The 15,224-nt window shown below is 45.4% G+C and overlaps 1 protein-coding gene across 2 annotated transcripts in view; it reads right to left on the bottom strand.

Moving 5' to 3' along the window:
* Positions 1 to 833: 833 nt before the first annotated feature.
* Positions 834 to 15,224, bottom strand: part of AIFM1 (apoptosis inducing factor mitochondria associated 1) — a 38,119-nt gene continuing 23,728 nt past the window's right edge. For both annotated transcript variants that reach the window (XM_081115185.1, XM_081115186.1), the window contains exons 9-16: positions 13,191 to 13,299; positions 10,254 to 10,361; positions 9,816 to 9,904; positions 9,015 to 9,155; positions 6,789 to 6,931; positions 4,997 to 5,121; positions 2,414 to 2,610; positions 834 to 1,755 (exon numbers count right to left, since the gene is read on the bottom strand). In XM_081115185.1, the coding sequence (XP_080971311.1) occupies positions 1,684 to 1,755; positions 2,414 to 2,610; positions 4,997 to 5,121; positions 6,789 to 6,931; positions 9,015 to 9,155; positions 9,816 to 9,904; positions 10,254 to 10,361; positions 13,191 to 13,299 (984 nt within the window). In that variant the 3' untranslated portion in view covers positions 834 to 1,683. The remainder of the gene's footprint in view (positions 1,756 to 2,413; positions 2,611 to 4,996; positions 5,122 to 6,788; positions 6,932 to 9,014; positions 9,156 to 9,815; positions 9,905 to 10,253; positions 10,362 to 13,190; positions 13,300 to 15,224) is intronic.

Raw genomic sequence — 15,224 nt, forward strand, 5'->3', positions numbered from 1 at the left:
TGATTTTTTTTTTGTTTTGTTAATCCTCACCTGAGGACATTGTTTTCTATTGATTTTGAGAGTGGAAGGAAGGGGCGAGACATAGAGAAACATCAATATGAGAGAGACACATCGATTGGTTGCCTCCCGCCCCCACCTCAACCAGGGCCATGGATTGAGCCTGCAACCAAGGTATGTACCCTTGACCAGAATCAAACCCGGGACCGTTCACTCCGCAGGCCAATGCTCTATCCATTGAGCCAAACTAGCTAGGGTAGATTTGATTTTTAAAAGTAAATTGAAATGCAAAAAATGAATTGACTTAGGACACTCTGACTTCTATCCCCAGGAAACCATCTATAAAGTGAGGTATGCCTATAAGCCTATTTAGATAAAAGGGGTTAGGAGAGGGCATATTTCTAGTTTGAGGGAGAGTAGGTGGAGGAGTCAAGAGATCATGATCCCTCAAGGAGTTAGTCTCCAGGTTTAACCATGAAATACCAGGTCTCTGAATCCTTGTCTCTGTTTGCAGTAAATGTCCTTTCTGCCTCCCTTCTTGATCCCCCGCAGGGCCAATGCAGTTCTGGGAGGGTGGTGGTAGTATATACAGGTGTTTTTCCAGGTAGAGTCTATCCCATATGTTTATGTGTTCACTCTTTCAACAGTGATTTACTAAATACCTATGTGAGCCAGACTCTATGCTAAGCTCTAGAGATATAACCAAGATCAAGATATTAAAGCCATGATTTTGTCTTACCAGGAAGTGGCAGACCAGCAGGGAGACATAAGAAAGGAACAGGCTTAGAAGGGTCAGGAAAATCTTTTTTTTTTTTAATATATTTTATTGATTTTTTACAGAGAGGAAGGGAGAGAGATAGTTAGAAACATCGATGAGAGAGAAACATCGATCAGCTGCCTCCTGCACATCTCCTACTGGGGATGTGCCTGCAACCCAGGCACATGCCCTTGACAGGAATCGAACCTGGGACCTTTCAGTCTGCAGGCCGACGCTCTATCCACTGAGCCAAACCGGTTTCGGCAGGAAAATCTTTTTAAAAATAATTTTATTGATTTCAGAGAGGAAGGGAGAGGGAGAGATAGAAATATCAATGATGAGAGAGAATCATTGATTGGCTGCCTCCTGCATGCCCCACACTGGGGATTGAGCCTGCAACTCAGGCATGTGCCCTGACAGGGAATCAAACTGTGACCTCCTGGTTCACAGGTTGATGCTCAACCACTGAGCATGCTGGCTGAGCAAGGAAAGTCTTCATAGAGACTAGGACCTTCCCCAGAGGGGAAAGGGGTCAAACGCTGTGGGCAGACCACAGCCGGTGCACACAGAGAGGTCTGGAGGGGTGAGAGAGAAGTTTGGGGGAACTGAAAGGAGTTTAGAGTGTGAAGCAGGGAATACAAGGCTGAGAAAAATCATGCACTTGGTAGTAGCTCCAATCTTGTTCTCTGATATGCATGGCTTTCTTCCCTTCACCTACCCACTCCATTGCAAAGAAAGCAGAATTTAATTTAGAAGAATCAGGTTTTATTTAGTGATGTGAACATTAAGAATATGCCTACATCGCTGAAATATTCACAAGGGACATGATCATTCACACTCATACACACGGAGGAATAAAAAAATGCTCCTTTAGTCATCCAAACTGCTGTCAGGGACAGCAAAGTGCTTGCTTATTCCACTGGGGGGCTTCAGTCTTCATGAATGTTGAATAGTTTAGCTACTTCATTTAGATCTTCATGTTGCTCACCATCCTTAATGATCTGAGGGAGAGAGAAACAGTGGGTCACTAACACTCCATGTGCAATCTGGCCGGGCTGTACGATGGGGCAGCCTGGGCCAGTCCCCAATCACACTGGGAAGGAGTTGTGGGAACAGCTTTCTACCAACCCCAAATGAGCATGTTCCAACTCTGGGACCACCCAGCCAGATCCTGAGTGAAAGAGAAACATTCCTGAGCCAAGGCTGTCTCTGTTCTGCTCAGGTACAATCTGACCTGGGTGCCTGGTCAAACAGTACCTGACCAGGGCACCCGATGAAGTCACAGGAGTGTATTCCGGCTGCTCCTCCCATCTTCCTCTAGGACAGTGGTTCTCAACCTTCCTAATGCCGCGACCCTTTAATACAGTTCCTCATGTTGTGGTGACCCCCAACCATAAAATTATTTTCGTTGCTACTTCCTAACTGTAATTTTGCTACCGTTATGAATCGTAATGTAAATATCTGATATGCAGGATATATTTTCATTGTTACAAATTGAACATAATTAAAGCATAGTGATTAATCACAAAACAATATGTAATTGTATATGTGTTTTCTGATGGTCTTAGGTGACCCCTGTGAAAGGGTCGTTCGACCCCCAAAGGGGTCGCGACCCACAGGTTGAGAACTGCTGCGATAGGAGCTCTGAAAGTCACTTACCTTCCTTGCTATCGGCATTCGGTTGAAGATGTTCCACAGCACGATCCCCACCACCACTTTGTCCCTGAGGTAGAAGATAACACCTTTCCCGTAGTCCTCCCCTTCGACAGGGACCTGGAGGACCCCAGGGTTGCTTGGAAGAACAGGGATTTCTGTGGCCTCTGACTCTGTCTCACTCTCTGATCGAATACCAGTCCCTGTAGCCAACCCCCCAAACAAACAAACAAACAAACAAACAAACCGAAACAAAACAGTTATTATGAGCTTGGAAAATTCTAGAAGTCTCTTTTGACACCTGCTTTAAGCTGCTTTAGATGATTTCTCTATGCCCTCTCAGTAAACATTGGCTTTTTTCAGCCCCTCTTCATTGTCAAAGGCAATGAAAGCTCTTCTTTGTCAGCTCCTGGGCACTGTATCAGTCTGACCCAAAACTTCCCTCCCTTCCTATCTCATTTTATTTTATTTAAATATATATTTTATTGATTTCAGAAAGTAAGGGAGAAATACAGAAACATCAATGATGAGAGAAGAATCATTGGTCGGCTGCTTCCTGCATGTCCCACACTGGGGATCAAGCCGGCAACCCAGGCATGTGCCCTGACCTGGAATCAAACTGTGACCTGCTGAGTCATAGGTTGACGCTCAACCACGGAGCCACGCCGGCTGGGCTCATTTTAAATTTATACTATGGATATTTCCTGGCATCTGGATTTCTCAAATTGCACAAGACTTGTTCTTGTCCTCTGAGAAACATTCTAGAGTTGCATGGTCCAGTACAGTAGCCACTAGCCACATATAGCTATTCTAATTAAAAATTAATTAAGTTTTTAAATATTTTAATTAAAATGATATAAAATGTAAAATTCAGTTCATTTGCAGTAGCCACACTTCAAGTGCTAAACAGCCACATGTGGCTAGTGGCTAATGTATTGAACAGAGCAGAGACAGATGATGCTATTAGAGTGAAAAGGTTTATCGTACAGTGCCACTAGGAAGATAGTCTAGACCAGTGATGGCGAACCTATGACACGCATGTCAGAGGCGACACGTGAACTCATTTTTTTTGGTTGATTTTTCTTTGTTAAATGACATTTAAATATATAAAATAAATATCAAAAATATAAGTCTTTGTTTTACTATGGTTGCAAATATCAAAAAATTTCTATATGTGACACGGCACCAGAGTGAAGCTAGGGTTTTTTAAAATGCTGACACGCCGAGCTCAAAAGGTTCGCCATCACTGGTCTAGACAAAGAAGAAGGCATTTCCATATGGGAAAACCACAGTAGAGGTGTTTTCTCCTGGCGGGAGTGGGGTGGGACAGAGGGCGGCATGGGGAGGGGGCACCGTGTCTTCTGAGAATAACCAGGTTCCAAGTAATACTGACCAGTGGACAGAGTAGTGACCTGGAGCTGAGAAGTCCTTGGGCCCCCTCTCCAGGATCCACTTCCCAAGAGAGGTCAGAATTAAGGAGTGGGTGTATGTAATCAACTTGGATTACACAGAAAAAGGACCTACATCCTATATAATAAAAGCCTAATATGCACATCAACGAATGGCTGAATGACCTGCAGAGTGACTGGTTGGTGGTGGGGGGGGGCGGGGCCTGTGAGTGGGTGGTGCCAGGCCAGCCATGGCGGGTGCCAATGCCCCCCCCCATCGCCCAGGTGGTCACCCCACAGAGGGAGTAGACCAGCAGTGGCAGGGCCAGTGCCAGGCCAGCCAGGGTGGGTGCAAGTGGGGGCCTCCTAATCGCCCTGCTGGTCACCCCACAGATCAGCCCTAATCTCTGGCCAGGCCTAGGGACCCTACCTGTGCAAGAATTTCATACATCAGGCCTCTAGTATCCATATAATGTTTTGTTTTCTCCTTCTTAAAAGAGCAACTTGTCCTTGAAACACCTCTGACAAGAGGACATGGACATTAAATAACTTCAGCCAAGGTCATGGAAGGAGAGAGAATAAGCCTGGGAGTTAATGAAAGATGTGTGGGGGAGAAAAATTCATTCCAAGAGAGTTGCCTCCCATCTAAAGAAAACCTGGCATTAAGATCTGATAAATGGAATTAGAGGCAGCTCAAGAACTACTCAGCTCAGTTCCCAAACACAGGGTTCATGGAGAATAGCAGGCCCTAAACAACAACAAAAAAACAAAACAAAAAATGAAACAAAAAACAGCTAACAAGCTTAGGTTTCCTTTATCAGGCAGGTCTTCCTATTCCCTAGAGACAAACTAAACAACAGAATAGCTGAGATAGCCACTGTCCAGAGTCTAGGATGGGGACCTACAATATCTACGCCTATGCATTGACCAGGATACCTAATTTTGCCATCTCAAACCACTAAAGAGTGAGGACTTTGGGTTTGGCTTATTTATTTTAAATATATTTTTATTGATTTCAGAGAGGAAGGGAGAGGAAGAGAGATAGAAACATCAATGATGAGAGAGAATCATTGATTGGCTGTCTTCTGCATGCCCCCTACTGGGCATGTGCCCTGAGCGAAAATGGAACCGTGACCTCTTGGTTCATAGGTCAATGCTCAACCACTGTGCCGTGCTGAGAGAAGTGGTTGGCTGTCCTTACCTGACTGCTCTGTGGCAGATTTCGGGTTATCTTGTGCAGATGCTTTTGCAAAGACACCAACTGTGGGCAAACTACTGTCCACAAGACCAATAGCTTCATAGCCAACATCAGGGCCCAAATCACTCCTAAGGAAGAAGAGAGAAGAGGTTGCTCTGTGATGGGACTGTAAAGAATGACACAGTAGAACATTTTCTCTGAGACACCACGCTTTTATGCCAACCAAGGAACTTGCTATGTGTGACAATGAGAGAAACGCCAAATTGATCTATCTCCTGCTAGGGCACTTGGGAACAATTGTGAAAAAGCACGGTTCTCCCAAGCAACTTTTATTTTCCTTAAGAAGCCATTATACCAGTGATGGCGAACCTATGACACGCATGTCAGAGGTGACACGCGAACTCATTTTTTTGGTTTATTTTTCTTTGTTAAATGGCATTTAAATATATAAAATAAATATCAAAAATATAAGTCTTTGTTTTACTATGGTTGCAAATACCAAAAAATTTCTATATGTGACACGGTACCAGAATTAAGTTAGGGTTTTTCAAAATGCTGACACGCCAAGCTCAAAAGGTTCGCCATCACTGCATCATACTATCACATATCCACACAACATTCTACACTTTCTTCAGGCTTTTATCCCATACCACATTTGGGGAGTGATGGGTTCCCACATTTACTATTCACTACCTTTCTTTAACTCATCCTAAGACTGCCTTTTAGAAGTTTTGAAGAGTGATCCATATTTATGGAATTCGGAATCAGGAATATTTCATGGTTTCATTAACTGACAGTTTTCCATCTTTGCCTTCATTTTTCAAGGCCAGAATGCTTTCTATAAAGGGGTTCCTTCACCTAGTTGGTCATTTTAACTGTTCTTCTTGGAAAGTTTCCCTATCACCATTGTATGATTCTTAATATGCTAGAACTTCAGAATATTTGCAGCACAGACACCATGGTGTGTAATCATCTAGGGTGCTTGAGCTGTTCTGTTTCTGGTCCTCTACATTTTGTTATCTTCTTGGCCACAGCTCATTGGACTGGTGTCTTCAGGGAACAGTCTACAATGACTTCTTGTTTTCTGTTCCTGGGACCTAGCTGATAATTGTATAGCTGTGGACTATTTTTTTCCTAACTGCATTATCTTATATGTATTGACCCTGAAATCCATCTGTTATGTTTTTGTTGCGCACTCAGAAATCTGGGTGTGATCATCTTAAAATGTATTCTCTCAGCTGAGAATTTCCCTTAGAGGTTTCTGAAACCTTGAAGTTTCTTAAGTATCGCATCTTTCAAATCAACAGGATGAGAGTGTGCCAAACAAGGCCTGCCTCAGTATTCAGGAATGTCCATTGGTAAATTTTTGCTACCCAGAGAACTATCTATATACATCTGACTTTGAACTCTTTATCTTAAGGGTTACAGATGAGTAGGCTGCCTTTTTTGTCAGCCTGTTAGGCTCATTAGGGTTAGCAGCAAAGAACAAATTAAAATATACTGCTGTCTATACCTAAACAGTATACTTTTGTACCACCTACTATTGTTTGAATTCTGAGCTATTTTAATAGGAAGTGCAAATGCCCTCTCCAATTCATTCACATAGTCTAAGCTATGCCAAATGGGGCCCTTTTACCAGAAGGCTGATCTGGAGTAGAATGTATGGAAATGAGAAGGAATCCCCCCAACCCGCCCCATATAAAGCTAACTGACCCACAAGGAAACCAAACCATAACTCTGGTTCCATTAATTCTGTGTTCTAACCAGTTGAGTCCTCAAGGCACAGAACTATTACCAGAACATTGACTGATGCCAGTATGGCTTAGCAGCTCCAGTCATATTTTCTCCAGCCAATCTTCCGCTCACAACAGCATGATCATGGTGCTCTACCCGCCTCCTACCCAATTTTATATCGTAGAAGCATGCAGCATCTCCTGCCTTTGGAGACAAACACATTACAGGAGCACATGATTAAAAAGAAGAAGCAAGTTAAAGACAGAACATAAACTTTTGGGGTTCAAAAATGCTTGTGACATCAACTAATTAATAGTTCTATCTACAAGCCAGAATCATATATAAACTATTAAAAATAGCTGAAATTCCATTTTTAAAAACTATTCTATGTTTCCATGAAGCTATCTTAAACCTTCTATGCTCTAGCACATACCTATTTCTTCTCATTCTGCCCTTAACAGGGGCAGACTCTACACTAATAAAAGAGAAACATGCAAATTTGTGTCACTCCGCTACGCCCAACAGCCAGAGTGACTATGCAAATTAACCCAACAAAATGGCAGTTAATTTGCATACACAGGCGTGGAGCGAAGACTGAAGGCTCCGGCCAGAGTGAAGACTGAAGACTGAAGACTGAAGAGGCTTGGTGGCCACAGCAGAGAAGCCTCGCCTCGAGGCTTGGCTTCTCTGCTGCGGCTGAACCAAAGGCCTGGGTCCTGGGTGCTGGAGGAAAACCGGTGCCACCATCCAGGGGAAGGAAGGCCTACTGTGCGAATCTTCATGCAATGGGCTTCTAGTATTTAATAACCGCAATTTGCAGAATATTCTTTCCTATGTGTGGAAACCAGTTTTTAGATGTGACTGCCTCTTACCTAGAAATCTTTTCGAAGATAAGATTTTTTGTTGTTGTTATTTGGTATTCATTCATTCATTCAACAAATATTTATGGAATCTTTCTTCTGTATAAAACATTATACTGTCTGGGTTGCTGAGACAAACCTGGCAGAGACCTTGCCCACAAGGAGTGTATAACCTAGTTGAGGAAGGTACAGCATTGCTCCTCACAATGCAAACAAGAAATGTGCCATGTGAGAGGTACAAATCAAGTGAGCTCAGTGTTTCACAGATGGAGAACCCTTAGCTGGAGGTAAACGAGGACAATTTCATAAAGCAGGTGGTATATGAACTCTCTAATGTTTGCTCACCTTTGTGGCTATTCAGATTCCCCCAAAGACTTCCCTAAAAACCAACACGTGGACAATAGTGCAATAAATTATGAAATCCACTTAATGGAATATTATGTAGTCATTAATCTGTTTACAGAATCTGAAGCAATATAGAAAATACATTAAAATGTTAGAAGAATACAAATATTAACACATAGTATGCTGCCATGACCATCTATGACAAAAAAACTATGCACAAGGAAATGAAGGGAAGGAAATATACACACACAAAAAAAACATACATGGTGGGGATGGGCTAGAAGAGGTCAATGGGGCAAAAAGGGGGACATATGTAATACTTTCAACAATAAAGATTAAAAAATAAAAAATAAAAGGATAATAAACAAACAAAACCTATACAACACAAACAGTGGTTGCTGCAGGTGATTTTTCCCTTTCTCCTACTTGTCTGTCTTCCACATTGAGTGTGTTTTTCTTTTATAACAAGTTAAAAAAAAAAGTATACTTTATCTTTTTTTAAAAAAAAGCTTGAAGGGAAAACACTTTTTAATGTTCCTATGTCCTCTGCTGTAGAGTCCATAATCAAACACATTTGTAATGATCTAACAACGGGGAAATTACCTCATGGTTCCTACATACTATAGTCTTGTTTGTGCCACAACAGATTTTTAAAAACAGCTAAAAATAGTTCTGAAAAAAAAAATGAAATTGGAGTAATATTCCTTTCTAGAGAATGTCATCAAATTGCCTCATTCTCCATTCCCTGGACTCATGTTCAGGCAAAGGGAACAGCAGATCACTCTGAAAGCCATGCACACGCCTGCCAGGGTGACGCCAATGGCTGCTGCCAACAGTACCGGAAGAGCTCTAGTTCTGTAGGTATGCACACTGTTCATTTCCTTCTCCACTAGTTTGCAGCATGAGACCATACCTGTTCTTATAAAGCAAGCAGTTCATAAGTATCTGTTCTCTACTCTTGGCCTCCAAATACTCCGATCCTATTGTAGTAAGCTACTAATGAGCTTTAGCACCCCACCAGGCAGACTTGCTCCTAGGCTGGGGACAAGGAACCATGCCTGGTCTTGCTGTAGCATACTTACCACCCAGATGTTAGAGCGTGCTTGGAGCTCTGCATTTACCCGGAAGCCACCAAAATCTGAGTCTATTTCTAGTCCACCAGTCTTAGCCAACTCAACATTGGGCTCTAAGCCCACAGCAGCCACTATGTGGTCAGTTTTTACCTGAGGGAAAAAGAGAAATAATTTGGTTATCAGTTTCCATGTATGCCTATGGACATAGCAACTGTATGTGATGTCATTAAGAACTGGGGGTTTACAAAAAATCATTGGTTAACTTACCTCTGGTAAACAGATTTTTTATATATATGTACATTTTTTATTGATTTCAGAAAGGAAGGGAGAAAGAGAAAGAGATAAAAACATCAATGATGAGAGAATCATTGATTGGCTACCTCCTGCATGCCCCACAACCCGGGCATGTGCCCTGACCAGGAATCGAACAATGACCTCCTGGTTCACAGGTCAATGCTCAACTACTGAGCCATGCCGGCTGGGCTCTGGTAAACATATTTTAAGTTCTATTTCATAAAGTCCCCCTGTCCACATATCCCATATCACTTGAAGATAAATCTGTCACCCTAGTCAGGTCTCAAAAAATCTGTGATGTGATAGGAAGGGGCAATGGGAAAGTGGGTCACAGGTGTTTACTCTGGCTCTCACCATTCTTATTTTAATGCATGGACAGTTCATTCAGAAAATCATGACAGTTTAGTGGTGGCTGCCAAGAAAACTAATGTGCTGGTATCAAATGAAAGAGTAAGAATGAGGAAAGGGGAGGGAAGGGCTAGAAGGTCTTCTGGCAGCGTGTCTTCCCCTCCTTACCTTCCGGCCATCTTTCAGCTTGATGAGTAACCTGCCACCGCTGACTCCAACTGATTGCACAATGGCATTGGGCAGCACCTTCACCCCCTCTGTGAAGGCAAACAAGACCAGAAGCTGAGCCGGTGAGCTTACCAATTTCATGAAAAAATAGGGAAACTAACTAGAGAGAGGCACAATGTCACAAAACTAGTAATCATCAGTATGCAGGCAGCCTTGGAGAGCCGCACATAACCTATACTCGTAGTTCATTTTCAGCACTTCCAGGAATTTGGTGCATCAGATTCAGAATCTACATGAACTTGGCTGACTGGAGAATGGTGGAAACATTTCATCTGCCTGGTGATATGGTTTATGTCAAAGGGGTTCCCGAAGAAGCAAACATTACATTAGGCCTGAATCAAAGGAAAGAGTGGCAGCATATGGAAAGAGTCCCTCTACCTCGTCTGACTTTTTCCATGGTCCAATTGCTGAGGTATTCAGGGAGGACCTTTCCCATATTTCCTTTCTCAGGGAAGAGTTGAATCACTTCGGTGCCTGAGGCTTGAGCTGGGAAAAAGAAAAAGAGTAGGTTTAGCAGGAGGCAAAAGCCAGCCCTAAGACTGGAAGAGAAGTAAAGGACCAACAGGCAGGTGGCCATTTAATATGGAAAGGACAATGTTCTGACTCAGGCCAGAGCTCCCATTTGCGGGGCACTGGGGCACGAGGGCATTCACAAAGAAAATAATACAACAGGTGCCAGAAATGCTGTCCCTGGATGTGACTACATACTCTCAACTCAGCGCACTTGCACCCAGGCCTCACCTCAGGCTTACACAAGTGCCTCAGGACCTCTGAATAGTGAGCACCCCCCTGAGAAGATGCTCTGATTTCACATAGCTTAAGAAAAATGGTTGCCATGAAACATTCAAGACAGAACTCACAGATATATCATGTTGGGAACCACCAGGTGTCTGAAGGAAGTTTTTGACTTTTACAGGGAGCAGCAGTTCAAAGATATGTACACTTCTGCAATTTACACTGCCCTTACCATCTTAATAACTCACTTTGCTTAATATTTTATTTCTAAGGAATCTTGGCCTGGAAGCTAGAGGAAAGGAAGCACTGCTGCTGCTGCTTCTGCTTCTTCTTCTTCTTTTTTTTTTTTTTTTTTTTACCGCAGTGTAGTATTCCATTGTGCAGATGTACCACAGTTTTTTAATCCACTCATCTGCTGATGGGCACTAAGGCTGTTTCCAAATCTTAGCTATGGTGAATTGTGCTGCTATGAACATATGGGTGCATATATCCTTTCTGATTGGTGTTTCTAGTTTCTCGTGATATATTCCTAGAGCAACAGCATGGATGGAACTGGAGAGCATTGTGCTAAGTGAAATAAGCCAGTCAGAGAAAGATAAATATCACATGATCTCTTTCATTTATCTACACTAATAAAAGAGAAAAATGGTAATTGGCGTACGGCGATACCGTTTTCATTGGCTAATCAGGGCTATATGCAAATTAACTGCCAACTAAGATTGGCAGTTAACTGCCAACAAGATGGCGGCTAATTTGCATATGTAGGCACAATGCAGGGAGGCGAAAGGGAAAGCAGGAAGAAGCCCCCTGCCACTGACAGTGATCGGAAACCCAGGGGGGAGCTAAGAGCTGGGGGGCCGCCTTTGCCCTGCCCCCAGCCATGATCGGAGAATCAGGCGCCTTTGCCGCCCTGGCCAGTGATAGCAGGAAGTAGGGGTGGAGCCAGCGATGGGAGCTGGGCACGGTCGAAGCTGGCAGTCCCAGGAGCTAGGGGTCCCTTGCCTGGGCCTAAAGCGAAGCCCACGATTGCGGCGCCCCCCGCTGCCACTGCAGGTCCCCGCTGCCTGGGCCGGACGCCTAGGCCAGAGGCGTTAGGCCTGGGCAGGGGTGGAGCCTGCAACCGCGGGGAGCTGGGGGTCCCCTGCCCAGGCCTGACACCTCTGCCGGAGGCCTCAGGCCTGGTCAAGGGGCCGATCCGGTGATTGGTGACCGGAGGGTGATGAGGGTCAACTCCTCTGGCTGAGGCATCAGGCCTGGGTGGGGGGCAGAGCCGGGGATTGGGGGGATATGATGGTCCCCTTGCCCAGGCCTGAAGCCTGGGTCAGAGGCATCAGGCTTGGGCGGGGGGTGGAGCAAGTGATCAGAGGGAGATGGGGGTCCCCTGCCCAGGCATGATTCCTGGGCCAGAGGCCTCAGGCCTGGGTGGGGGCCAGAGCCAGTGATCGGGGGGAGATGGGGGTGCCCTGTCCAAGCCTGACACCTCTGGCAGAGGCATCAGGCCTGGGCAAGGGACCGATCAGGCGATCGGAGGGTGATGGGAGTCAACGCCTGAGGGCTCCCAGTATGTGAGAGGGGGCAGGCTGGGCTGAGGGACACTCTCCCCCCCCCAGTGCACGAATTTCGTGCACCGGGCCCCTAGTGGGAATATAATGAACAACATAAACTGATGAACAAAAACAGACCCGGAGACAGAGAAACATCGATCAGACCATCAAACCTCAGAGGGAAGGTAGGGGAGGGTGGGGGTAAGGGGAGAGATCAACCAAAGGACTTGTATGCATGCATATAGGCCTAACCAATGAACACAGACAACGGGGGTGGGGGAGGGCATGAATGGGGGTAATGTGGGGATAAGGACACATATGTAATCCTATCTAATATAAGAGAAACATGGTAATTAGTGTCACTCCGCTACCCTTCCCATTGGCTAATCAGGGCGATATGCAAATTAACTGCCAGCCAAGATGGTGGTTAACCGCCAACAAAGATGGCAGCTAATTTGCATACTGCAAACAGGATGGGACAGCGCCATTCTGCCTGCCCCGCTGCCATCCGGGCCTGCTATCTGTGACCTGGATGGCGGGCGACACCTGTGCGACCCGACCCAGGGCTGGCGGGCGTGACCCTGGTGGTCGGGTAGCTGTCACGCCCCCAACCGGCCCTCCTGCAGGGTGATCTGGGCTGGCGGGGCGACTGCTGCCTGTCAGCCATCAGTCACGCCCCCAACCGGCACTCCCGCCGGGAGATCCGGGGTGACTGCGACCACCAGCAGTCGACCTGCCAGCCCGGATCTCCTGCAGCAGTTGCCCTGCCAGCCCGGAACTCCCGCAACAGTCGCCCCTCCAGCCCAGATTGATTAATTAATTAATTAATTAATTAATTCTCTTTCAATGTGCACGAATTTCGTGCACCAGGCCACTAGTAACTTAATCAATAAAGAAATTTTTTTAAAAAAAGAAAGAAAGCACTGCTGCTCGGTTGCTCAAATGGCAGCTTTGTGGTCACTAAAGGATCCCTTATCAGAACTAGTCATGTGATATCAGACCAGAGAAGAAAATTGAGGTCACCCCCAATACTCACCTTTTCTGCCAAGAGCACAGGCCAGTTCACTACCAAGGAAGCCCCCACCGATAATCGTAATCGACTTGACTTCCCGGGAAATCTTCTCTAAGGTTCTAAAGTCTCCAATCTGCAGGATCACACCAGTTTAGTTCATTGATTTCCCAAAGGGCAGAGGATAATACCAGGACATATTTTCTGCTAAATCTTTGACAACAGTAATTTGCACATAAAATCTCCTTGTATAAAGTGGCTCAATTATAGCCCATATGCTATTTTTTAGCATTAGTGTTCTTATTGTAATATCTTTAATATCAAAGAATTATACCGCTTATGGGGGGCATTGGCTTCTCATATAAATAAAGCCTGGAACAATATTTCCAGAAATAGGTTTTATAGCTGAAATGCCTGAATTTGAAATCTAACTTAGTCATTTATTGCCCAAGTCACCTCACCAAGCCACTCACCCTTCTATGCTTCAGTTACATCTACACTAATAAAAGACAAACATGCAAATTGACCGTACCTTCACTACACCTTAAACCACACCCACCAGCCAATCAGAGCAACTACATGCAAATTAACCCAACCAAGATGACAGCTGGCAGTCACGGAGCTGGAGCAAGCAGGAGACTTGGTTGGCCCAATAATGGAGGAAGCCAAGTTTCCCGCCTGCCGTGGTCAGCTCTGAGCTCCACTCAAAGCAACAAAGCTTCAATTATAGAAGGTAAATAAACCCCAGATACCTGCTCTCAGCCGGCCGTGGCCACCGAGCTGGAGCGAGCAGGAGGCTTAGAGGAAGCCAAGCTTCTCTCCCGCCCACCCTGGCCGGCTCTGAGCTCCTCTCAAGGCTACAAAGTTTCAATTATAGAAGGTAAATAAATCCCAGAATAAAAAAAGAAAGAAAGAAAAAACGGAGAGGCTGGGAGCTTCCGTCGCTGGGGGGGTTTGGCCAGCATGAAAATGGCCCTCAGCCCCTCACCCAGACTGGCCAGGAACCCCAGTGGGGAACCCCCACCCTAAAGGGGGTGTGGCCAGCCTGCAAACAGCCATCAGCCCCTCACCCAGGCTGGCCAGGCACCCTAGCGGGACCCCCACCCTGATCCGGGACACCCTTCAGGGAAAACCAGCCAGCCTCCACCCGTGCACCAGGCCTCTATCCTACATAATAAAAGGGTAATATGCAAATTGACCCTAACAGCAGAATGACTGGGAATGACTGGTCACTATGACACACACTGACCACCAGGTTTCAGATGCTCAATGCAGGAGCTGCCCCCTGGTGGTCAGTGTGCTCCCACAGGGGGAGCTTTGCTCGGCTACAAGCCAGGCTGATGGCTGCCAGTACAGTGGTGGTGGTGGGAGCCTCTCCTGCCTCCTCAGCAGCGCTAAGGATGTCCGACTGCAGCTTAGGCCTGCTCCCCGCTGGCAAGTGGACATCCCCAAGGGCTCCTGGGCTGCCAGAGGGATGTCTGACTGCCAGCTTAGGCCCAATCCCCCGGGGAGCGGGCCTAAGCCAGCAGGTGGTCATCCCGTGAGGGGTCCCAGACTGCCAGAGGGCACAGACCAGGCTGAGGGACCTCCCACCCAAGTGCACAAATTTCTGTGCACCGGGCCTCTAGTCTACTATAAAATGAAGAAAATAACGGCAACAGCTGATTTTATGAGAAAAAATAGATGACATGTAAATAAAGCACTTGCTAACACAAAACTGCATCCATATAAAATGCTTGACAGAAGATAATTTTATTATTGAATTATCGGTTCTTTATTTGAATGATCAGAATAGGAAAACCCAAAGAGGATAGGTGACTTTCTCAAGGTCACATACTTGTTAGTGTTCTTTTTTTATAATTGGAAGATGAGTTTACTTTTTTAAATATGTTTTTATTGATTTTTTTAGACAGAAGAAGGGAGAGGGAAAGAGAGATAGAAACATTAATGAGAGATAAACTTCAATCGGCTGCCTCAGGCACATCCCCTACTGGAGATGGAGTCCGAACTGGGCATGTGCCCTGAGCTGGAATCCAACGGGTGACCTCTTGGTTCATGGGT

The sequence above is a fragment of the Myotis nattereri genome (genome assembly GCF_964212035.1).
Source record: "Myotis nattereri genome assembly, chromosome: X".
In the NCBI taxonomy this organism is placed as follows: Eukaryota; Metazoa; Chordata; class Mammalia; order Chiroptera; family Vespertilionidae; genus Myotis; species Myotis nattereri.